The sequence below is a fragment of the Cupressus sempervirens genome, chromosome 9 (genome assembly GCF_028749045.1).
Source record: "Cupressus sempervirens isolate cs-2001-9-10 chromosome 9, ASM2874904v1, whole genome shotgun sequence".
NCBI classification, from domain to species: domain Eukaryota; kingdom Viridiplantae; phylum Streptophyta; class Pinopsida; order Cupressales; family Cupressaceae; genus Cupressus; species Cupressus sempervirens.
This window is the reverse complement of record NC_143126.1, coordinates 219,213,655-219,238,817: the sequence shown is the minus strand read 5'-3', so window position 1 is coordinate 219,238,817 and position 25,163 is coordinate 219,213,655. Positions and strand designations below refer to the sequence as shown.

General features: G+C 36.5%; 1 protein-coding gene across 1 annotated transcript in view; it reads right to left on the bottom strand.

The window, feature by feature from the left end:
* Nucleotides 1-25,163, bottom strand: part of LOC149538297 (NADH-ubiquinone oxidoreductase 24 kDa subunit) — a 57,744-nt gene that overhangs the window by 8,339 nt on the left and 24,242 nt on the right. Inside the window, exons 4-5 of the mRNA XM_089799674.1 lie at nucleotides 24,729-24,845; nucleotides 22,930-23,007 (exon numbers count right to left, since the gene is read on the bottom strand). Of these exons, the coding sequence (XP_089655800.1) occupies nucleotides 22,930-23,007; nucleotides 24,729-24,845 (195 nt within the window). The remainder of the gene's footprint in view (nucleotides 1-22,929; nucleotides 23,008-24,728; nucleotides 24,846-25,163) is intronic.

Genomic DNA, 25,163 nt, shown 5'->3' with positions numbered 1-25,163 from the left:
CCCTAACTAAAGTTGAATTGAGTGGATACCTCTTAGATGAACTGGTAGAGGATATGAAGGTTGAGCTTGAGGACCACCGAAAGGAGTGGATCAAAAAAGGTTGCACCATCATGATTGATGGTTGGACAAATAGGAAGAATAGAACACTCCTCAACTTTCTTGTTTTCTGTGGAGGTGATTGATCATTCTCCTTTCCTGCATATATTGTGAATTGTGAATCGTGATTGAATATTTCAAATTGTGATTTGTTGATGATTCATGATAATTCATTGTTTTGTAGGATATACCATGTTCCTCAAATCCATTGTTGCTTCTGTTAATATCAAAAACGCCACATACTTATGTGAGGTTATTAAGGAAGTTATAGCAGAGGTGGGGGAACAACATGTGGTACAGGTGGTGATAAATAATGCAGCAAGTTATGTTGTTGTAGGTAAACTTTTAACTTTTCAAGTTTTGAAGATAAATTTATTTGAATTTTGAACTTTTTCTAATTCTAAGTTTCCTAACATGTTTGAATTTCTAATTAACTTAAAATTGTTTTAGGTAAACTTTTGATGAAGAGGCACCACACCATATTTTAGTCTCCTTGTACGGCACATTGCCTTGACCTCATATTGGAGGAAATTGGCAAGCTTGAGTGGGTCAAATCATGTGTCGAAAGAGCAAAAAGTATATGCAAGTTTATCTACAATCATTCATTCATCCCTCGCACAATAAGGGACTACACAAAAGGTAGGGAGTTAGCTCTCATCCAGGCATCACAAGGTTTGCCTCGAATTTCATCACACTGCAGTCCCTGTTGACATCAAGGGACGATTTGAGTAGCATGTTTGTTGGGCGAGAGAGGATTACATTTTCCTATGCTACAACCACTGTTGGGGTAGATGTGGTGAATTGCATCTTTGATGATGATGGTTTTTGGAAACCTGCTAAAGAAATCCTTAAGGTAAATTTATTGAATTTAACATTTAGTATTTTACTATTTAGTATTTAATATTTATTATTTAATTGTTTAATGATTTAGTTTTACTTTTAGTTATATTATTTTATATTTAAGTTTTGACTCACATGTTTGTTTTACATTATATGCAAGTCACTGAGCCCCCTATATCTCTCCTACGAACTACTGATGAAGAGAAGCCCTCTATGGGCTACATATATGAGGGCATGGATAGGGCCAAGGAGACCATTAGAGCCCAATATGCAGGAGTGCAAGAGAAGTATGCCCCTATTTGGGAGATCATTGATAGGAGATGGCAGAATCAACTCCACCAATCCATCCATGCAATGGCTTACCTTTTGAATCCAACATTTTGTTTTTGTCCCAACTTCAAGGCGGATGAGAAGGTTCTCACCGGCTTATGTACAATGATCAAGAGGTTGAGTAGTGATGAAGACAGCTACAACTATTGATAATAAAGGACCACTTTTCTCTGGCAAGATGGCCATAGATGCTTAGACAACAATATAGCCAAGTAAAAATAATATATTCATGAATCTTAAGTTTATGACTTATAAGTTGTGCATTTTAATTTTTGATTATTTAATTTTGAAGTTGTAAATCAGACTAACTGGTTTTGTTTTCCCTTATTTCAAATAGATGGTGGCAAATGTTTGGGCCCACAACCTCAATATTTTGAAATATTGCCATCTGTATTCTGAGTCAGTCAAGCAGCACTTATGGATGTGAGCGCAGTCGGTCCATGTTCAAGCACATCCACTCAAAGAGAAGAAATAGGTTGATTGTGCGGAGGTTGAATGAGCTTGTCTTTGTTCATTACAACCTCCGTCTTAGGATCAGAAAGATTTTAGGCAATGACTCCTCTCCGATCATTCTAGAGGAGGTTGATCCAAAATCAAAGTGGCTCACTGAGGCTGTGGATCCAATCTTCGTTGAGGAAGACCATGAGTGGGTTGACTAGGTGGATAGAGAGGCTGAAGCTATGGCCATGGCAGAGGAGGCAGCTAGAGCACATTCAAGTACTGGTAGACGCACACACAGCCATGGGCCCTAGTGATGTTCATGAGCCCATCTTACATGTGGGGGCTATGGCTCGACAATCCTCTAGGACCTACATTGCATTTCTAGAAGGCAGACTAGATACTCAAAGGCTGAAGCTAAGGCTACGACCAACCTTGAGGATGATGATAAGGCTTGAGCTGGAGCCCTATTTTTTCATTTTGTTTACAGATATTGATAGACATACGTTTCATGGATCTTATCTTAAATTCTTACATACATTTATGATTTGATGTCTTATGGATCTTCATCTTATATACATTCTATTTTCTATGATTTGAATACATTCTAGTTTCTATGATTTGAATCATTATGATCCAATGATTTCTATTTACTTCAGCTAGAGCCTACAATTTACATTTTATGTGTATCGTAGTTACGTATGTGATGGATTTATCATTTATGTTCCATGTTTATGTATGTTAACTTCTATTTGATGATGTTATAGTGTGTTTAAGTTATATTCAATAAAGGGTGCACGAAATAAATTTCAAATTGTTAAAATCTCTAAATTTAAAGAGATTTTTTAATTTGCCAATTCGATTTTGATTCATGGCCGATTTACAATTCGATTCAGCATTGCCAATTCCGATTCTCGTTACTTTGACTTGAACATTAATTATAAATAAAAGAGAGATTTTTCTGGTGTGGTTGGATTTTTCCCTTCGAGTTGAAGAGTGTCATAAGGGTAAGTTCTTTTGTCTTTTTATGCCTATTTTTTTCTATTTTTTTATTGTTGTTTATCATTATTTCTGGCCAAAACACTAACAGTTCTACTTTTTCCTCTTGGATTTTAGCTTCTTGCAAACTTGTTTGAAGTTATTTGATGGAGATTTTTCCTTTAAATTTATGAGAAAATTAGGGTTTATATGGTATTATGCTTTGGGAATTTGTTTGAGTGATTGGATGAAATGAATGCATTTTGGAAATGACAATGTGTAGGGAATCAATGGGTTTCAACAGAATTTGAATTCGAGGCTTGGGAGGCTTGGTTGCACCCAATTTAGGGGCATTTGTTGATAGGAACAAAGATGTGAATGAATTGGTTATGATTTCTGAAACTTTATAAAACAAAATTAAAAATTGCATTAACAATGTGCTCCTAAATAGAGTTTACAAACACTAATAATAGCATAGTCTAAAAATAGACTAAATTAAGAAAAATTGAAAAAGAAAGCCTAAATGACCACTAACTAAGATTCTGGAAGAACGAGCTAAATTTGGCAAGAACATCAGATACTAAAAATAATCTAATACCCTAGGATACAAAAAATAATCTAATACCCTCTAGGATATTAAGTATAATCTAATACCCTCCCTCTACATGTCATTGTAGTTACAAATCCTTTATAACATTTTGTTTGTAATGGGCACCCTAGAAATACCCAAAAAACCGAACCAACTGCTGATAGTGATTTTAATGTCTTTGCATAGATTTGAAACCATAACATGAACAAGAAGGAATTTATGCAAAACTGAAGATTGAACTACCATTGAAATAATATTAGTTTTCAAGCTAATAAAATCAACTACATAGCAAACTTTCCAACTCACTAATTACTCCAGCATCATAACATGTTATTCCAGTCATGATTTCCCAACTTGCTGCTACAGTAATATGAATAGTGCCATGCTACAGTGCTGATACAGTAAAAACTGCCTTCAATCAGTCCAAGACCCTCATAAAAACATTCCTCCACAATAGCATAAGTATCGGACAAGGAATGAGAATGGTATGAGCAAACACCCAATCCGCCTGTAGCTGGAAATGTGCCCAAGTTGCCTGTTAATGAAGCTAATAGCAATGAATTCCAAAGGCCAAACCCCAAGGGAATGACATCTAGAATGTCACACGAGAGGATAGACGTCCTCTAATGCCAAGAACAGATCCCTAACTCACGCATCTAATTTCTTCTCATATTCAACCCTGCCTAACAATAGCCACAAGCTCTCCTTTTATTCCTACTTCATAGGGCCAACCACTTTTCACAAGCAATGTGGGATAAATAAAATAAAATAAAAGGCTAACAGTCACACAACCGAACAACTGCTAAAGTGGGGACATTACATTGTTGTTGTTAAGATCTTCCTTAGATCTATAGAATGTCAATGACCAAGAGTAGCCAAAGAAAAAATAGAGAGGGTTGTGTCCACTTCTTCAAAATGGTCTGCAACAAGAGAGTAAAGTCTACCATTGACTCTGCCACTCACCCTCCATAATCTGCAAACCTATAGACTGAGAATTATCACTAAAACATCTAACATGATGTTCAATAACTAAGTTGCCCTTCTCTATAAACAAAGACATTGAGAACAACTGACAAACCCTCCAAACTTTGCAGATGAGCAAGATAACCCAAAATCGACTATAGAATACCATGATTTGAAGATTACAAAACATCGTGTTTGGGAAAAAACAGTAAAAACCTTAAATTAGAGATCCCAAATAGAAAATCATGCTTGAACTTTGCATGTTATAGAAACCAAAATGATTTTTGAGGCGGAAAATTGACCAAATTCAAAAATGATTTTAGACATGAAAAAACAATCAAAACCAAATAGAAGCAGAGATATGGATCAAAGAATGTAAAACTGTGTTTTCAAAGAAAAATGGTAAACTAAACTTTTTAAGGGAAAATTTATGAAAACCTACCAAATAACTTTTGAGGAAAAATTATTAAAAAACACCAAATAATGTTTGAGGATAAATTATTAAAACCCAAAAAAAATTGAAGAAAATTTATTAAAACCCAACAAATAATTCTTGAGGAAAATTAATAAAAACCCAACAACAAAATTTTGATGTAAAAATTATAAAAATCCTCCCATAAGGGATTCATACATAGACGGCCTCCCCCACTTTGATATTATAAAACTTAATGAAACAAAATTAATAATTATCTAAAAATATATTAAGAAAAACAAAAAAGGTAGGCCTAAATAAACATTAACTAAGAATCTAGAAGATCGAGTTAAATTTAACAAGAACCTCCCATACTAAAAGTAATCTAATAATTCTTATATTGTTTATGAGATTATCCTTGACATAAGTATTTGTAATGGGAACAATATGATCCTAGTTCTTGCCATGATGTCAATGGAGTGCATGTCATAATCATTGCCAACAAGTAATAGCATGGGGATTAAGTCAAGGTGTTATAAAACATATATGTTGTGTCATCGCAATTGTATGTTTGAGTCGTGCCTTTGAATGGGTGTACACTCAGTTTTGTAGAGTAGCACTCCATTGGAGATGTTGAGGCTCTAAAGAGGTTATCAGAAAAGTCAACTGAAGAGTTTTTAATAGCTCAATTGGGTTTTCGCAGCTTCAAGGGGCTACTAGATAAGCCAATTGAGTAGGTTGTATGTCTCAATTGAGGATGCTACAGTACAAAGGGGTTGTTGCAAAGGCCAATTGAGGAGATTCTTAATGTAAGAGATGACACACAAACTAATAAATGAACAAAATTAGACACACTCCTGCTTCTAAACTCATCACCCATACCCAGTTAAGTGTGAGAAGTGGCCAACTACTCTTGCTTGAGTGTGAGCCTCGGTACCTTGTTGATTTACATTTTTTCGTGCATAGGGGTATATGGCTGTGTCTATAGAGTGTGTTGTGAACCTTACTGCATGATTGGTTTGGGTCATATGATTATCTTCGCAAGCACGATGAGGTAGGCCTAAGAATACAGTGTGGTTTGGTGGCATGACCAAGCCCCATTAGGAACCGGAGTAGAGGATTCAAGTGGTCCCAAACTTGATAAATCTACCTCTCTCACCTTCTCTTACCTAGTAATTGTGATTAGTGTATAGAAGATCTTATTGACAGATATTGTGATAATAATTCATATAATGATATCGAATAAATATAGCCTTGATGATGTGTATTTTACACCCTTCATACTAGACTAGTTAATGTTTAGGCTAACTATCCATGTGGGCAAGATGTCAAGTTGAAAGGGCTTAAATTTTGAGTGAGGTTTCCAAATCAGCGCTTGCACCTATCCATCAACACCTGTGCAAGTCAGCGTCCCTAACTATCCCCCAGCACCTCTGCCTATCAACTAGCACCTCCACCTCTCTAGATTGAAACATCTCAATCATCGCAAAAAATTTAACTATCGACTAACACCTCTGATTCAGATTTGAGCCTATGTACACCGGTGTCCATGCCCGCGTACACCGATGGTTGTGTTTGTCTACCAACATCTTTGTCTAGTGTAAGGGAAACCAAGTTTGGTGATTTGTGTAACAATGTGGATTGTTTGGGGTCTTGTTCTAGAAAAACAAGCTAATTGCGAGATACTAAAAATATTAAAAATAATCAAATACCCTCCCTTAATGGTCATTCTATCACCTACACCAAGTTGCCCAATAAACTTGACACACTTTCTCGACAATGTTGTCCCCAATGCATACATATTGCAACATCATAGTTCCATCTTTGACAAGTTGGCAAATGTAGTGGCAATGAAGAACTACATGCTTTGTTTGTTCATGGAAGACTTGATTCTTGGCTAACTTCATAACTCCCTCATTATAACGCATGTGAAAGTCAGCAAGCATCTGGCAAAGCCAAACTGCCTCACAAGAAGTAATCAACTTCAATAGGTGAGAGTATTACCATTTGTTGCTTCTTGTTGATCCATGTGACCACCTGTGCCCGAATTGAAAACATACCTAGAAGTAGACTTCTAATCTTCAATAAAACCTCCCCAATCTAAATTTGTATAACAAGTGAGTTGAGGATCTTGACTTTTGCCATAGAGAATGTCAAAATTAGGAGTACCTTTCACATATCACAGCACACGCTTCACGACAACGCAATGTTCAGCCTCTCAGGTTATCATGAAGTGAGGGATGTAACTATCAACATAGCTGATGTCAGGTTTAGTGGCAGCTAGATAGATTGGATGAAGTTGTTAGAAAGTAAAGTCCACCAAGATAACAGAGAGTGGGGGGGTGAATCCGTTATCCAACTATTAAAACATTTAAAAATATTATTAATCCTTAACCATGTGAGCAATATAATTAGCAACCATAAGAAGATACACATACACAATAACACCAAATATGTTAACTAGGGAAACCCTTGATCAGAAGGAAAACCCTGGTGGGAATTGTACCCACAAAATGATGTACTAATATAAAAGTTCCTTGTAAGAGGATGGACTCTGTTAAGAACCAATGAAATTGATGCAGTGCAACGCTAGAGTATCCCCAAAGGAGATGTCCTAGCCCCTAATAAATAACCACACAATAGAAACACAACACAAGATATAAAATCTGATACCAACTCAACTCTTTATTCCTAAATCAACTGATTACATGCAATGTGTTGAGATATAAGGCCTTCCCGGTTACGGCCAAATACAAAAGCAATTACAATATTAATTCTACAAGATCCAACCCAAACCCTAGCTAGTCCAAATCTATAACATGACAACACTCTGTAAGAAACCCCACACGAGATCCATACCTATGCTCGCAAGCCCAACAAGCAATCTCCTTGTTTCTTCAGCCTCAACCACTAGCTCTGCTCAAACTTTTCTCTTCTGCCACATCCTCTTCTCCAAGCTGGATGATTATGACTTAAGACTCCACAAGACCCTCTACTCATACCCAACTAAGCCACAAGTTGGCCTATTAAATTACAAATTAAATAAACCCTTGCATTAAATACATGTTGAGCCAAAAATCAGTCTCCAACAGATATTAAATACCAAATGCCTTAGAAAGGCTTAGAACACTAATTAAACACACATCAAACAAATAACTAAGACCCAAATAGGTCTACACAAAATCCCACGATTGATCCATGTCACAATCATATGCTACACACATTAAATACACCAAGTTGGCCAATCTAATATGCAAGAACTCCAGTCAACAAACCAGGCTACCGAGCATTAGCAAAATCCCCCAAGCAACGTTGTGCAACAACACCACAGTACAAACCGAGCAAGCCAATATAAGTCGAGCTCCTAGTGTATGTCGAGTTCTACTCTGTTGGTGATCGAGTCCCTTCACTAACCAAGCTACTCAGTCAACACTGCAACCAAGCATCATCGAGCTCCCACTGCATGTTGAGTGCCTTCGACAACCGAACACCTCCAGGATTGTCGAGCACCTCTTCTTTGACCGAGTAACACTCCAAGTATTCTCGAAAGCAACTACCAAGCATTCCTCCAAAAACTCCATAGTAGTTACCAAGTAAACCCATGATGCTCCTGCATTAGACTCCCTCGGTAAATAGAAAAGTGTGTCCCACACTTTGATGCTCAAAGAAAGACCCAATCCAGTCTTCATCTTCACCAAAGGTTTCCACTCCATTAGGGACAAGAAAACCAATCTGCAAATCACCCACATCTGCATCATTTTATCTAAACCATAATCTCTTAAATCTCAACAACCCCATCAGCATGCTCACTCCCAAGAACAAACTGAACATAATGCTTCACTAGTAAATCCTCATCCATGTCAGCTATCAGCAAATCAAGAACATACAAATTTGCAGTACCATTTACATCCAAAACCAAATCCACATCACCAGCATCACCAGCAAATGCCAAACTCCCAACACCAACAATCTCATTGCTCATAATAAGATCTCCCACAACAATTGGATCATGCACGACCAAGTGCTCTGCAATTTCCATGTTAGGCTCAACCTACTTATCATGAATACCAATCTCCATCCCAGGATCAACCACAAGTTGCTCTACAGGTTTCACATCAAACTCCACAAACTAATCAACAAAATCAACCTCAACCTCGACCCTGTCATGTCATCTTCATTCTCGAACAAGTCTTCTAACTGGCCAAACAACTCTCTTCCAGATCGATAAACTCCAACTCCAGTGGCATACGATTTTCTTCTTTTGTTTCTCAACTCTTTTACAAAAAAGCAGCATCATTCACCTAAGCAATTATCTCATTAATCCTGGTCTCCACTATATTATGGATATTCACAATCAACCTAGGGTCCAATCTTTTCTAAAGCATCTTCCAAGATTTTCATAAACCCTCTGCAACAAATCTTTCCCACGCACCTTGTGACAACCCAAATTGTTTGCAAGTCATATCGCAAACTGCCACCTTGCATGAACAACCAAAAACAAATTGTCAGGATTAAACCATGGACAGAAATAACAATTACTGTAGACACCTAAAAACCTTTAAAAAATAAAGTATTTTTATTTTCTGAAAAATTCCTAATGACATCATCATTTACTAATTAATTAATTATTTAATTTATTTATTTATCTTTATGCCATTAAATCCCTTTATCTTAATTAAAAATATTTAATTAAGGAATCCCTCCCAAAAATGTTTAAATCTTATTTAAACATTATTTCCTTATTTATTAATTGTTTAATTAATAAATTGACCAAATAACCCAAAATAAATAAAAAATTTATTTTTTGCCCAAAACTTGGCCAATTTCCTTAAGACCACTAACCTCTTCCAAAATCTTCTAATCCTTCTTTAATTTTGATTAAAGACTAATCCCATCATTTCCTACCCCTAATCCCAACTCAAAATATTTAATTAAAATTAAATATTAATCCTCATGTTTATTAAAAAAGTTTTAATAAATATCTCCTCAACCCAAACCCTTGAAATAATAAAACTTTATTTATTTCCTAAAAATATAATTTATCCTCATCCTAAAAAGTTCTAGACTCTTCTAGAAAGTCTTCATCCTCATCCTAGGAAGTTCTAGACTATTCCAGAAAGTCTTTATCCTCATCCAAAGTCTAGACTCTTCTAGAAGATGTCTTTAAACCTAATCCTAATCCCCTCATAACCTTGTCACATTCCCTAAAAATGGGTTAAGACTTACTAACCCAAGCCAAAGTTAACAAATATCTCTTCCTTCACCCACCCTCATTAAATGCCATCCACTTGCCTATCCCTAAGCTAATCCTAAACCATCCTAATCCATCCTCTAATCATTTGCATCATCCTAAGCAAGCTTAAAACCTTCCTAATCAAGCCCAAGTCGAAATTCCTCTCATCTCCCTCAAAATATCTCAACCATAAAACTTTATGAAGCCCACTAAGCCATAAATGACTCTTCCAAGCCCTTTTATTGCTCTTATAAGCCATTATGAGGGTCTTTATGAAGATTTTATCCCTTAAGCCTCCTTTGTTGACTCATCCTTCCCCTTTCCTCCATCCTCTCACCCTGTGACATGTGTCACTCCCTAATTGGCTGTAAGGAAGCACAATCCATGTGCTCTCCTCTCATGCAATCTGAGCCCTCCATGAGCTTTTCCCCATCCTTGCATCTTAACCCTCAATCCCTTAAGCCTCTTGCCTATAAATTGGATCCTTCCCTTTTGCAAAACAACACAATCCATGAAGTAAAGTCGTAATGCCATTTTGAGAAGCCATTTTACATCAAAACCATACACTCACACCCAAATTCCAACTCCATTTGAAGCCCTTTTTGAAGCATAAAGCTTGAGCATACATCCTATCTATTTAGACAAAGCTACTCAACAAGAGAGCTTATTATTGAGAGTCCATTAATGGCTCATATTCTCAATTGAGAGCTCATCTTAGTCTATCTTGAAGTTTATGAATTTTGTTTAGTTTGTAGAAGCTTTATTTAAATTTGGTTTCTATTAGCATACCAACATTGCTCATATACAATTACATGCAAATATAAACAATATCAGACAAAATAATAAATCACACAGAAGAGAACACAAGACACCAAGATTTAACATGGTTCACCCAAACCTGAGCTACATCCACCAAACAACAAGTCCAATATTATTACGATCCAATGATTACAACTTGATTACAATCTATAATCCCTTAGAACTCAATACTACTGCAAGAAGCAATTTTCGCATCACACATTATGAAGAATACCTAACCCTAAGCCCTTTTATACAAGTATTTTTGCTACTTTAGAATTACAACATGTCAGCCATATGTCCGCCACAACCCAACAAATTATGAAGTGTGTACAGTAGTTCCCTATCAATCACCACAAACTAACAATCTTCCACTTGGGGACTGATTAGGGTCCACTCTAAACAATAATCTCAAACTTGGAGATTGATCATGTAACAATATCGCTACCACACAGGGCTCCCACTGGATCAAACCACCCTAGACTCAACTGTTCTCTTATTTTATTCAGTCTAGAAGACCAACCAAAGCTGAAGACGAGGTCAGCTTCTCCCTTGGCACTACCTTTGTGACCATATCCACTAAATTGTCATCTGTGTGTATCTTGTCCAGCTTTATTTGTCCATCATCCAAAATTGACCAAATGAAATGGTACTACAACTGTATGTGTTTTGTCTTTGAATGCAGAGCGGAATTCTTCGCAAGATGAATGGCACTTTGACTATTTGTAAACAAATAATTATCCCGTTGAAGGTGTTCCAATTCTTCCAAGAAGAACTGAAGCCATATTGTCTCCTTGGTTGCCTCTGTAGCAACAACATACTTTGCCTATGTAATGGATAAAGTATTAACCTTCTACAATCGAGAAACCCAACTCACTGCTACCCCACTAACAGTAAATACATAACCTGTAGTATTCCACCTGGTATCAATATCCCCTGCCAAATCTGAGTCAACATATCCTTGTAAATCAATAGTAGAGCCTCCAAAATGTAGACACTTATTGGATGTTCCTCTCAAATATCTGAGAATCTATTTTACTGCATTCCAATGCTCAATTCCTGGATGACTCACATACCTGCTAACGACTCCCATTGCATGTGCAATATCTGGCCTTGTACACACCATAGCATACATCAAGCTTCCTACAGCTGATGCATAAGGTACCTTGGACATCTTATCCTCCTCTTCTTTTGTCTTTGGACACATCTCCTTAGTCAACTCCAAGTGATCAAGTAAAGGTGTGCTGACAGCTTTAGCATTCTCCATTGAGAAACATTGCAACACCTTCGCAATATAATCAGCCTGATATAATGTCAATTTCCCGTTCTTCCTATCTCTGCAAATTTCCGTACCAAGAATTTGTTTTGTTGCCCCCAAATCCTTCATAACAAATGCATGTGCTAACTAGCGTTTCAGCCCCTTAATGTGATCCATGTTAGACCCAACTACAAGCATATCATCAACATATAAACATAAAATAATGTAATTGTCATCATCCAACTCTTTAAAATAAATACAATGATTTGAATGACACCTATTATATCCATGCTCATGCATAAAATTATCAAATTTCAAATACCATTGTCAACGTGCTTGCTTCAAGCCATATAAAATTTTCTTCAATCTGCACACTAAGTTCTCTATACCTTTGACCTCAAATCCTTGTGGATGTGCCATATGTATTTTTTCATCCAAATCAACATTAAGGAAGGTTGTTTTAACATCAAGCTGCTCCAAATGAAAATCTTGAGTAGCCACAATACTTAAAACAGTACGAATATGTCATTTTAATAATAAGAAAGAATATCTCATCAAAATTAATGCCCTTTTTCTGTGCAAATTCTTTTACATCTAACCTGGCTTTAAATCTTTTCTTACCTCCATCCTCTTCTTTCAACTTGTAAACCCATTCATTCTGTAAAGCTTGTTTCCCTGTAAGCAACTTGCATAAATCCCAAGTCTTATTTTTCAGTAAGGAATCCATTTCATCTGTCATTGCAATCTTAGTAGCCACCCGCACAGCATCATCATAACATTCACATTCACTAGCATCAGTAAGTAAAATAGAATACAAAGAAGGAGAAAATCTTTCTGGAGGTCTACTTAGCCTTGTTGACCATCTAACATTCACTAATGTGTGTGGTATTTGTTGTTGCGGTTGTTGCAAATCATGAGGAGTTGTTGGAACGTCATCTTTTGGAGTGTCATCCAGCACTACATAATCATCTTCTTTCTTCTCATGTTGCTGCAACAAATCTTTGTACAACACTTTTCTCATTGAATATGACATCCCTGCTTCTTACAATTTTACGATTTTCAAAATCCCAAAGCCTATAACCAAATTTATCAATGTCATGTCAATGCTTATACGAATATTAGTCATTTTAACAACAGGAGAGAATATCTCATCAAAATCAATGCCCTTTTTCTGTGCAAATCCTTTTACAACTAACCTAGCTTTAAATCTTTTCTTACCTCCATCCTCTTTTGTCAACCTGTAAACCCATTTATTTTGTAAAGCCTGTTTCCCTGCAGGCATCTTGCGTAAATCCCAAGTCTTATTTTTCAACAAGGAGTCCATTTCCTCTGCCATTGCAAACTCCCACTGAATCTTAGTAGCCACCTGCACAACTTCATCATAAGATTCAAGTTCACTAGCATCAGTAAGTAAAAAATAATACAAAGAGGGGTAAAATCTTTCTGGAGGTCTATTTAGCCTTGCTGACCCCTCTAAACATTCACTAGTGTGTGTGGTATTTGTTGTTGCAGTTGTTGCAAATCATGAGGAATTGTTGGAACATCATCTTTTGGAGTATCATCCAGCACTACATAATCATTTTCTTTCTTCTCATGTTGCTGCAACAGATCTATGTATAACACTTTCTCATTGAATATAACATCCCTGCTTCTTACAATTTTATGATTTTCAAAATCCCAAGCCTATAACCAAATTCATCAATGTCATATCCAACAAATACACATTTCTTTAACTAAGCTTCCAGCTTGATTCTATTTTCAGAATCTATATGAGCAAATGCTTCACAACCGAAGGTTTTGAGAAAAGAATAACTCACCTTCTTACCAGTCCATGCTTCCTCTGAAATACCACAGCCCAAAGGAGTAGAGAGACCTCTATTAATCAAGTATACAGCAGTATTGACAGCCTCCGCCCACATGTTTACGAGCAACCCAACATGCAACCTTATGCTCCTTGCACCCTCCATTATAGTCATGTTCATGCGTTCAGTCACTCCATTTTATTATGGAGTCCTTGGAACAGTTTTCTGTCTATGAATACCATTAGTGAAGCAATACTCTTCAAATTCATGACTACAACACTAACCACCATTATTAGATATGAAACATTTTAATTTCTTACCAATCTCATTTTCAACCAAGCATTTCCATTTCTTAAAAGTTTGAAATACATCAAATTTTTATCTAAGGAAATAAATCCATATTTTCCTAGTTGCATCATCAATAAACGTAACATAATAATGAGAGCCACCAAAGGAAGATACCTGAGCTGGTCCCCCTACATCTGTATGCACAAACTCTAATCTCTCACTTTTCTTTTCCTTCCCACTCTTCACAAAACTCACTCTCTTTTGTTTTCCATACACACCACTTTCACAGAAATCCATATTAACACATTTTACACCTGGTAAAACTTTCTTTGAATTAAGTACTTTCATACCTTTCTCACTCATGTGCCCAAGTCTGTTGTGTCATAGCGTTGTATCAGAATCTACAGCAATCATTTGTTCTTCCTGCTCAACTACAACAATTGTTCCTAAACATTCATTTCTCTCTAAAACAATCATAGTAGGAACAGTATGACATGTACAAAGATATAAGGTGCCTACTTTCACACCTTTTGCTACCACAAGGGAACCTTTTGAAACCTTCCAATTTTTATTATTAAAAGTAACTACACAACCCTCATCACCGAGTTGCCCTGTTGGAATTAAATTCTTACTCAACCTTGGAACATGTCTTACCTCATGTAGTAGCCAATGATTCCCATTCTGCAACTTAATCTTATCTTTTCCCTTCCAACAATTTGATAGGGTTCATTATCCCCCAAATAAACAAGCCCAAAATCCCCTTTGACATAATTAATAAAATAACATCTATGAAGTGTAGCATGAAATGAAGCACCAGAAACTAAAACCCATGAATCATCAACACTTTCTAAAAAAAGAAGCAAAACATCATCTTCGGATTTTTTACTTATCACATTTGCCTCCTTGTTCTCTTCTGGCTTATCTCCTTCATTGTTCTTCCCAATCCAACAATCTTTCTTTTTATGCCCTAGTTTACCACAATACCAACAATCTCGTGGTCCTCTGAATTGAGACCTCTTTCCCTTTGATTTTCCTCTTGATTTCCCATAGTTTCCAAAATTGTTTCCTCTCTCAGTCATTCTACCTCTGCTTTGTGCATTCAAAGCACTTCTTGATGTAGATCCACCTGAGGCTTTCCTACAAGTTTCCTCACTCAAAATAACACCAATCACAGCATCAAATTTTAGAGTATTAGATCGAAAAACAGAATTACTCACAGCCATTCCAGCATTCAGGTAAAAAACACAAAATCAAGAGAGCCCTAATTTCTTCATCAAAATTAATACCCACAGAAGATAACTAACTAGTAACAGTATTAAACTCATTTAAATGCTCCACAACAGATCCACCTTCTGTCATCTTCATATTAAATAAACGCTTCATGAGAAATACCTTGTTTGAAGCGGAGGACTTTTCATACAATTTCGCAAGGGTTTCCATCAACTCTTCCATCGTCTTCACTTTTGTAATGTTAAATGTCACCAATGGTGCCAGGCATAACCAAATACTTCCAAGTGCCTTTCTATCTAAAATCTCCCAGTCCTCATCTGTCATAGTTCTTTGTTTCTTGGATTTTCTTTCCAATGGTTTCCATAAATCCTTCTGATAAAAATAGTCCTCCATTTGCATCTTCCATAACTGAAAGTTTTACCCATTAAACTTCTCCACCTTCAACTTACCCTCGTTTTCCATCACTCCCACTCAACTGTGAGACTTTCCTGCAAAGGATAACTGAAAAACCACCTCACTCTAATACCACTTGTTAGGATTAAACCACAGATAGAAATAACAATTACATGCAAATATAAACAATATTAGACAAAATAATAAATCACACAGAAGATGACACAAGACACCAAGATTTAACGTAGTTCACCCAAACCCTGGGCTACGTCCACCAAACAGCAGGTCCAATATTATTATGATCCAGTGATTACAACTTGATTACAATCTGTAATCCCTTACAACTCAATACTGCCGCAAGAAGCAATTTTCGCATCACACATTATGAAAGATACCTGACCCTTAGCCCTTTTATACAAGTATTTTTGTCACTTTAGGGTTATAACATGTCGGCCATATGTCGGCCCCAAAGAATTATGAAGTATGTACAGTACTTCCCTGATCAATCACCACAAACTAACACAAATCACAAGTTCAAGAACACAGATCTGCAACATAAATCACACAAACTCTCTGTGATCATGCTCCATCAAGATCAACCTTCCATCTTTACATCCATTGATCCATCTGCAAGTCCTCTGCAATTGCAAGTCAGAACCACAATCAGCCGCCTCGCAACCATGTTATCTAGGACTCCAAAAAGAAGAATCCACCACAAGATCAAGATCTTCTCAGATCAGCTTATCCCACCCAAGGTCCTGGTGCAAACTGCCTCAACTTCAACAATCTATCTACACGCTCACGAACAAATGTGCTCTGATACCACCTGACATAGTGCAAGGTAGGAGTATCCCCAAAGGAGATGACCTAGCCCCCAACAAATAACCACATAGTAGAAACACAACACAAGATATAATCTGATACCAACTCAACTCTTTATTCATAAATCAACTAATTACATGCAATGTGCCAGGCTGTAAGGCCTTCTTGGTTACAACCAAATACAAATGCAATTACAATATTAGTTCTACCAAATCCCTCAAGATCCAATCCAAACGCTAGCTAGTCCAGATCTATAGCACAACAGGACCCTAGAAGAAACACCTCGCGAGATCTAAACTTGTGCTCGCAAGCCCAACAAGCAATCTCCTCGTTTCTTCGGCCTCAAACTTCACTCTTCTGCCACATCCTCTTCTCCAAGCTGGATGATTATGACTTAAGACTCCACAAGACCCTCTACTTATACCCAACTAAGCCACAAGTCAGCCTAGTAAGTTACAAATTAAATAAACCCTTGTGTTAAATACATGTTGAGCCACAAGTCAACCTCCAACAGATATTAAATACCAAATGACTTAGAAAGGCTTACAACACTAATCAAATACACATAGAACAAATAACCAAGACCCAAATACGTCCACACAAACTCCCACGATTGATCCACGCCACAATCATATGCTACACACATTAAATATGCCAAGTCGGCCAATCTAATCTGCAAGAACTCCAATCTGCAAACCACGCTATCGAACATCAGCAAAATCCCCCAAGCAATGCCGAGCAACAACACCAGACTACAAAAAGAGCAAGCCAGTATAAGTTGCGATCCCAGTGTATGTCAAGTTCTACTCTGTTGGTAACCGAGTCCCTTCATTGACCGAGCTACTCGGTCAACACTGCAACCAAGCATCACCAAGCTCCCAATGCATGTCAAGTGCCTTCGATGACCGAACACCTCCAGGATCGTCGAGCACCTCTTCTCTGACCGAATAACACTCCAAGTACTCTCCAAAGCAACTACCAAGCATTCCTCCAAGAACTCCAAGTAGTCATCGAGCAAACCCATGATGCACCTACATCAAAAATATATTTAGTACATATCAGTCCTTATTAGGAGACTTTTAATCCCTTGTTGGAGATTCCAACCCTATTAGGAGTTGTAGAAGGCAAATGGACCCACTGTCCAAACAACTTCAAGGGCAAGACCACCAAACTCACTGTCCAACTGGTCTATATTATTCCTTGCAGAATAATAGAGATGAATAACTTGAACTCCTCTGTCCTCTTGACCGGAACAATCCTCTTTCAAATCTCCATACCAAATCTTCCAACTCGCATCCAATAATCCCTTGGATCACTTACACGCATTTACCAACTTCGCATATCACTTGTACAATTTGCACTTCATACATTCATACACTTCACAATAAAGAAAATAACCTTCATTTATACCATATCCTCAAAATAACATTCATTAAGATATTACGATTATTTTATAATTACACAATTAATTATAATAGGACCTCATTAAGATATTAAAATTATTTTACAATTACACAAAACTGTCGGCTCACACGTGTGACCGTTGACCTTGCGCACTTATTGACGTCATCATCAGGCTGTCTACTGTCATTGTCTAATTGTGGTCATCACGATTCTATCCCTGTGAAGAGATACAATCCAAACATCAGAAACCACTTATTAGGTACTCCGTCTCCTTATTGTAATTCATATCTTCCGCATTTCTTTGGTTCCCTGTACGCGCACTTGACCACTTCATCAGGATACAATGTAGAACACATCCTCAACGACGCTTGACCTGATTATCAATACATAGTCCGTATGACCTCGTTCTCTGTCTGCTACTCTGCCAGTTTTCACAAAAACAATGTTATGTTGACATCAATGACAAGCACAGTCATGAATGCAATATGTCAATCACGCTAACCATCAGTCCAATGCTTAGGATACTCCCCAAAAGGAATACCATCAGCATTCATGCTAACAAAAGCTACCCACTAGATGTCTGAATGTTGAGTTCCTACCGAAATCATCAAGTAGGAGAAAATGCCTGCAACTTGTGATTTAATGGAGTATTCATGAGTCTGCAAAGATGTGCATGGACCAAGTGCAAGGGCTTGGATGCTCCCCAAACATCACCATCTGAAAATAGGGTACAATGTTGCTTCCCACTCTAATATGCTCTACAAACTCCATGATTTTGTGTCTAGATCGTAGGTAAGCCAACAACCAGACTATCTCCTGTCAATGGAGTGAGTGTTGGCCCACTTATAGCACCCCAACTTTAAAAAAATTGAGCAACTCCCTTTATTTCAATGTCATGTATCTATAGTCATTTCTTCCCTTTAAATTTGCATGTTAAAATTACAGTTAAGTGAAAGCGCAAGTCATTGAATCCCCCTGAACTAGTTCAACAGGTTCATCCACGGTCATCCCAGTTTGCAGGTTCAAAGTGATTCAACCAAGTTCAAAGGTTCAAAATGTTCAACATGGATGAAAATGAGAAGGCAAAGGTCATTAATGAAGGCAAATGATTTAGGGAAAATTCTGTAATTTTGAACTTTGGGTTCAACAGGTTCAAAGTGGTTCAACAATCAATTTATGTGTACATATCCAATAGTCAAAAAAATGCATTCGAAAAAGGTTGCTGGTTATTTAAATCTAAGGCTGACCCAACAAATATTTTGGTCTTAAATATTCCTGGATTTATTTTTTATGACCATATAAGCATACATTATATATTAGTTTAATACTTTCTCTAATAAAGCAATTAAAAACAATGTTTTTATTGGTTGTAAAGGCAGCGATTAAAGAGAAAAAAAATTGTTTCTGCTTATCAAAAATCAGTTATGAAGGAAAGAAAGTGGAAGAGTAAGTCTGACTTTTACTCACAAATGTGGGAAAGATGTAAAAAAGGATCATCAAGAAGTAGTAATTTAAAAATGGGAAAGTCATGGGAAGGACTTGGAATTATCTATAAAAGAGAAGGATTTTCAAAGAAAAAGAGTTTTTTTTCTTCTTTTTCCAGCAGCTTGTGCTCTAAGAAAGGGAAATTATTTTATTCTGCAATTGTAACTGAGAAGTGAAGGGGGCGTTGATTTTCATTTTGCAGCTTGTTTATGGGCAGGAGATAAGGTGATCTGTTGAACATTTTTGCTGTGTATTTTAAAAATTGGGGAAATATATGTTTTTTCAAATCTGTTGGTCTGAATATATATTATTCTGATTGAAATAATATGTTGGTTGCTTCATTGAATTTTTAGATGCCATTTTGTTCCATCTTGATAGGTGCATGTGTATGTTACAAAATCTGTAGGTTCTGTGCATCCATATATGCAAAATGGAATATTAAATCTCCTTTTTGTTTCTCTGTATACAAAAAAATTGATTAAATGGCCTGTGTGTCATGTATTTAATTTCCTTTTTCATTATTTAAATTTATATTTGCATTCATTTCATGTTGATGAATGGATGTTAGTGTGCCTTTTGTGCCTTCCGGTTAAAGGCATAATCAGAAAATCATTCATTGTAAATCAGATGAAGGGAGTTGTACCTTCGTATTAAAATTCAGAGAGCACTTGACATAATAATTGCAAGTGACTCAACTGTTAGTTGCAGATTGTCTCTTCTAGTTTGGGCATTCACGAGTCATTATGAAAGTGTTCTATAAATCTGTTAACCAACAGAGAGATAGTGGATATTCAGATGCCCATATTGTTGATCCCAAAGATTGCTGATGGAATAACTTTTTGCTGCCATGGCCTGCTCAAAGAATCGCTTGTATCAATGAGTCTATATAGACCATGATAATTGTGGCCAACTGCAACTGTAGATTGATAGTTCTCACCAATAATAGTACACTTGTGTGCACTGAAAACATCCAACTGAGGAGAATTAAGCATAATCTGACTGACTGGCAGTAGATTTAGCTTCATGCCTGGAACAAAGTACACATTGAGAGATTCAAATCCCTCCCACAGTGAAATCTGTACATTTCCTTTACCAACAACTATATACTCATCTCCTCCTAAAACAACTAATTAAAGAAAGGCATGAATTCTGTTGTTAACCAATCCCAACAATGTGTAAAATATCAAGAGGCACCAGAGTCAATGAACCAGGCTGAGGATGTGGCATGAACTGATGGGCATGTGGCCATGAACACATAGGAGATAGGTTGCTTCTGATCAGAATGGTAGCAACTTGGGCCTTCCACTGAGACCCTTTCTGTGAAGATTGCACTGCAACCAACCGCTTCCTGCAATCTATCTTTAGGTGACCATATTAGTGAGACAGTAATTGCACTGGCAACTCTTATTCTTAGAAGAAGTTGGAGGTTCCCTTAATCCTTTCTGTTGTGTAGGTTGAGGTTTACCTTTATTCTTGTCTGAGGCTTTAGCTGTGCAGGCTACCCATTTAGAAGAGAAGTAACTGGCTTGACTTCCAAATTGTTGCTTCCATCTATCCTCTTGCAGAAGCTTGCTGCAAAGATCAGAGAATGCCAGGGCAACACTAGTAAAACTGATAATGTGTGTGTCTATAAAGCTCATAAGATCGAGGCAGTTTTTTCAGTGTGATCACTGCCATATCGTCTTCCTCCATCTTGCAGTCAATAGCTTCTAATTGGTTACATAGATCATTGATTTTCAGCACGATGGGCCTAAAGAGTTGTCTTCTCGCCCATCATTATAGAAAACAGCAAATTCTTCAGAAAGAAAGCACTACTCTTGTCGGATGTCTCGTAAATATCCTTCATGATGTCCCAGACTTCCTTATATGTTTAGGCACCTGAGGGAGTTGATCATCTATAACTAAAAGTTTGAGTAGCGTGACAGCTTCCTGATTACATTCGTCCCATTTATCCTGATCTCTCTGAGCTTGAGTAGGACATGCTTTGTACCCAAAATGATCTTATCAAGACGATATAAAAATGTCGTCATCACCTGTTCCTTCCACGTGCTGTAGTTGTCGCCATTAAACCGTTGATTCCATTCCAACATTATGTTGGTCAAAGATGCCATCACTGAAACGGAGGTTGTTGGTCAACCTTGTGAAGACATGAAAATCAAGACAAACTGAACACGCTGGAAAACTGAAAACCGAATAAGAAAATAGACTGGATGAACCTACGGCTTTCGTTGGGTTTAGCTGGGTAAATAAAACGAGAAACAATCATCACACTAGGCCCCAAAAAACTCCTATCCCTAACCATTTCTTTGTTTGTTAAGCTGGACATGTGCTAGTGCAGGTCTAGGTAAAACTTTGCTACCAGACAAACAAGAATCACCGCTAACAGATAGGTGGTTGAAAGCCAAAGGTGGGTCATACAAAAAAATGCATTTTTAAGACTCGCAATTTTCAGCAGAATAGAATCCACAACTTACAGAGAAGACCATGGTAAAAAAACACTAACGGCTATGGTGTATTTTTTGCCATTTTCAAACAGCAGTAACAGATCCGACCCACGAATTAGCAATAAAACCCTAATCCAGGTATTGCAACAGACTGCCAAAAATGTCGCCCACAAATCAGTTTGCTCTAATACCGTGAAATTGTTAAAAATGGGATAAAATTGTATTATTAATGAACTCATAAATAGAGCTTACAAATGCTATAGAGGCATGAATAGAAAAGCAAGGTTGTCTTAATAAAGATTGTCTATAAATAGAACTAAATGAACAAACTAAAAAGAAAGCCTAAATGACCATTAACTTTGGTTCTAGAAGAACTAGCTATTTATAGCAAGATACTAAAAATGTTTAAAATATTCTAATATGTTCCTTGGTATTCTAAGGGTCGGAACATCATGTTTGGTTTGTGATAATGATGATAAATGTTATGAACAGACCGCCTAGGAACACTTCACTGGATGCAATTGAATCTAGTATGGAAGGTCAAGGAACCCTGGAGTGATAAGTTGCTTGTCAAATAATGTTTGATTGAGAGAGTAATCATAATTGATTAATGTATCTTGCAATCATGTGCTTCATGATGTGAGGATGTCGAGTTATGCATAGGTATATATGTGTGTGATTAAAAAAAAGTTGTTTCATCTCTGTTAACATATGTTTTGTCCTACATTCTGAGGGTTTCTTAGCGAGGCATTACATTTCCCCTTTCAAAAATGCAATAGTTAAGAGTTCTTATGAGATGGTCATTTACTCTAAAAACATTTTTAAACAAAACTTTCCCCTTTCCATGATACAGCAGTTCTTACAAAAAAAGCATTTCCTCTCAAAATAATCAAAACTAAAAATATGTTACAATTGATTAAATTTGAAGCATAAAATGAACTGCAGTGGACAGCCCTTTAATTTTTTGTATCTCTAAATAATTCTATAAAAGTTAAACCAAGCTTTAAATCTGAATTATCTTTGCATGTAAGATACACCAAACATAATCAAATGAGTATACAATATTAGATAAACTAGAAGCAAGAGCTGATTGCTATTTGAGCTTCTATGAGTGACAACATCTGACCTTTGATCTATTAAACATTGAATAAAATGTGGCAACTTCAAAAACACGAATTGGAGCCATTCCAAGGGTCTCGGCTATCTGAATCACCATAATGAAAAAACCCTTGTTACTTTTATATTCACAATCTTATCAAGGAGACAGAAAATATTGTTAGGATAAACACTAGATATGTTACAATAAAGAGAAAATTATTGTTAGGATAAGCGTATTATTGCTTTTAAATCAAGCCATTTTTAATCTGCACAGCATAGCAACTTATTTTCCATTTCATGTTCTTTGGCAAAAACCTAAGACAAATTACTTAATAAAAGAAATTGAAACCGGTTTTGGAAACTTCTATTATGGCAGAATGCATAAGATCGAATGCAAAGAATTTTCTTGGGAAGTTCAAAAAGTCTAAATATGTATGTTTGCATGAGCATATCCAATGATATCTTAATAGATTTACAAACATAATGAATATGGATAAAAATAGAATGATTAATGATCAAATATTGGCCATGAAGAAATTAGGTCTGGCACAATTTAAAGTAATCTACCCTGTATAGGATTGTGCCGTTACACACATTATAATCTCCTGAGGTGGACAAAAGGCTATTGGTTAATCTAATCAAGAGGAAGTGATGATAGGTTAATCTGCTTAAAGAACTCAATTAATGAACCACACTATTTATGTAGATTTCCAAGATCCCCCAACTAAAACAGGCCACTAGGTTAACTCAGTCACTCGGCAAACAAATTTGATTCAAGTAAATAAGGAAGCACGGGGAGATTAGTAAATACCAAAACTATGCCTTCAAAATACTCATATGTAGAAAGATTCAGTTTAGCTCTGAAAAAAATCAGGACAAAGAAATACATAAAATATTTAGAAGAACAAAGAGTACACACTTTTTATATAAGTCGGAGTACAGTCCTTAGAGGGTATACTACCAGCAATATTCTCAGTCTCAGGATTATTAATAGATAGGAAAGCTTCCCGATACACAACCTACTATCTGTGAATCATGCAAATTTGCAAAGCTTCTCAATAACAAGTGGACAATGAAACAAAGAATATTGCATGGCACTGCTACATACCAGATATCCATGGTAAGATTAAGTCAATAAGTAACAGATATGGCAATTAAACAGCCAATTAGCTACAAAAGGTTTGGGTCCAAGTAATGACAAACAAGACATTGACATCAAAAAGGCCTGGCATAACCATAAATCTTAAGACCGCAAACATAACCAAATAGTTAAAGTCGTGCGAGAAAGAAGGGAAAAAACAAAAAAACATATCAACGCATTGCAAATGCCAAATATGCACCACATTGAATTACCAAGCTCAAAGATAAAGAATACAAAATTCATGATATGTTGAATGCTGCATATATGAAACAACATAATCTAGGTCAAATCAAAAGGTATATACACATTAAATAACTGTTCTAGAATCAAATTAGTGAACACCTTTAGTTCAACCCAAAGGATTGAAGTCAACTAGTTCAAGCAGAAGGATGGAAGTCAACTAGTAGCTCAATATAGCAAACACGGCAAACTTTAAAGAGCTTGCCCTGCTAGTGATAATCCAAACACAGGCTACCCCTAAAAACATGATGATCACAGCTGAACAAAAGTGGCTGAATTGAACTGGAAAACACATTATATGAACATTGAAAACATATAAAACAAGAGCAAAGGTACATCCAGAGTGAATAATGTAACACAACCAAGGCACAACAAACTCTATAGAAGAATCATCTTTCTCAAAGCAGAACCACAAAAATAAAAATATCATTAAACACCCAAAGTACCTTGTTCATGGCCGAGACTGGTAACCAACCTCCATGTTGTTGCTGCGCAAGATCAAGAAGAGCAATGACAGCAGATTGCTTGTAGTTTGAAGGATAATGAGATATAATTTCTTTCACCTAAATAATGATAGAGCAAGTCAGGTAAGTTTCACATTGGCATCTGCATAACCTCTTAGTGTCTATCATTAATTGTTACAAAATGAAAAAATACAATTTACACCGACTGATGTGAACCAAATAATACTTAATAACAAATAAAAATGCATGTATAACCTATTTAGCAGACATCCCATTATGCCTTTATAACCAACCATGGCGAACCTCCAAGGGTCATTGCCAGACAAGAAAAAAAGAGCTCTTCTACATAAAACAATCCCATAGCTAACAGAATTAGCAGTATCAGTCATGATAACTATCCTGACTTTTATATGCAAC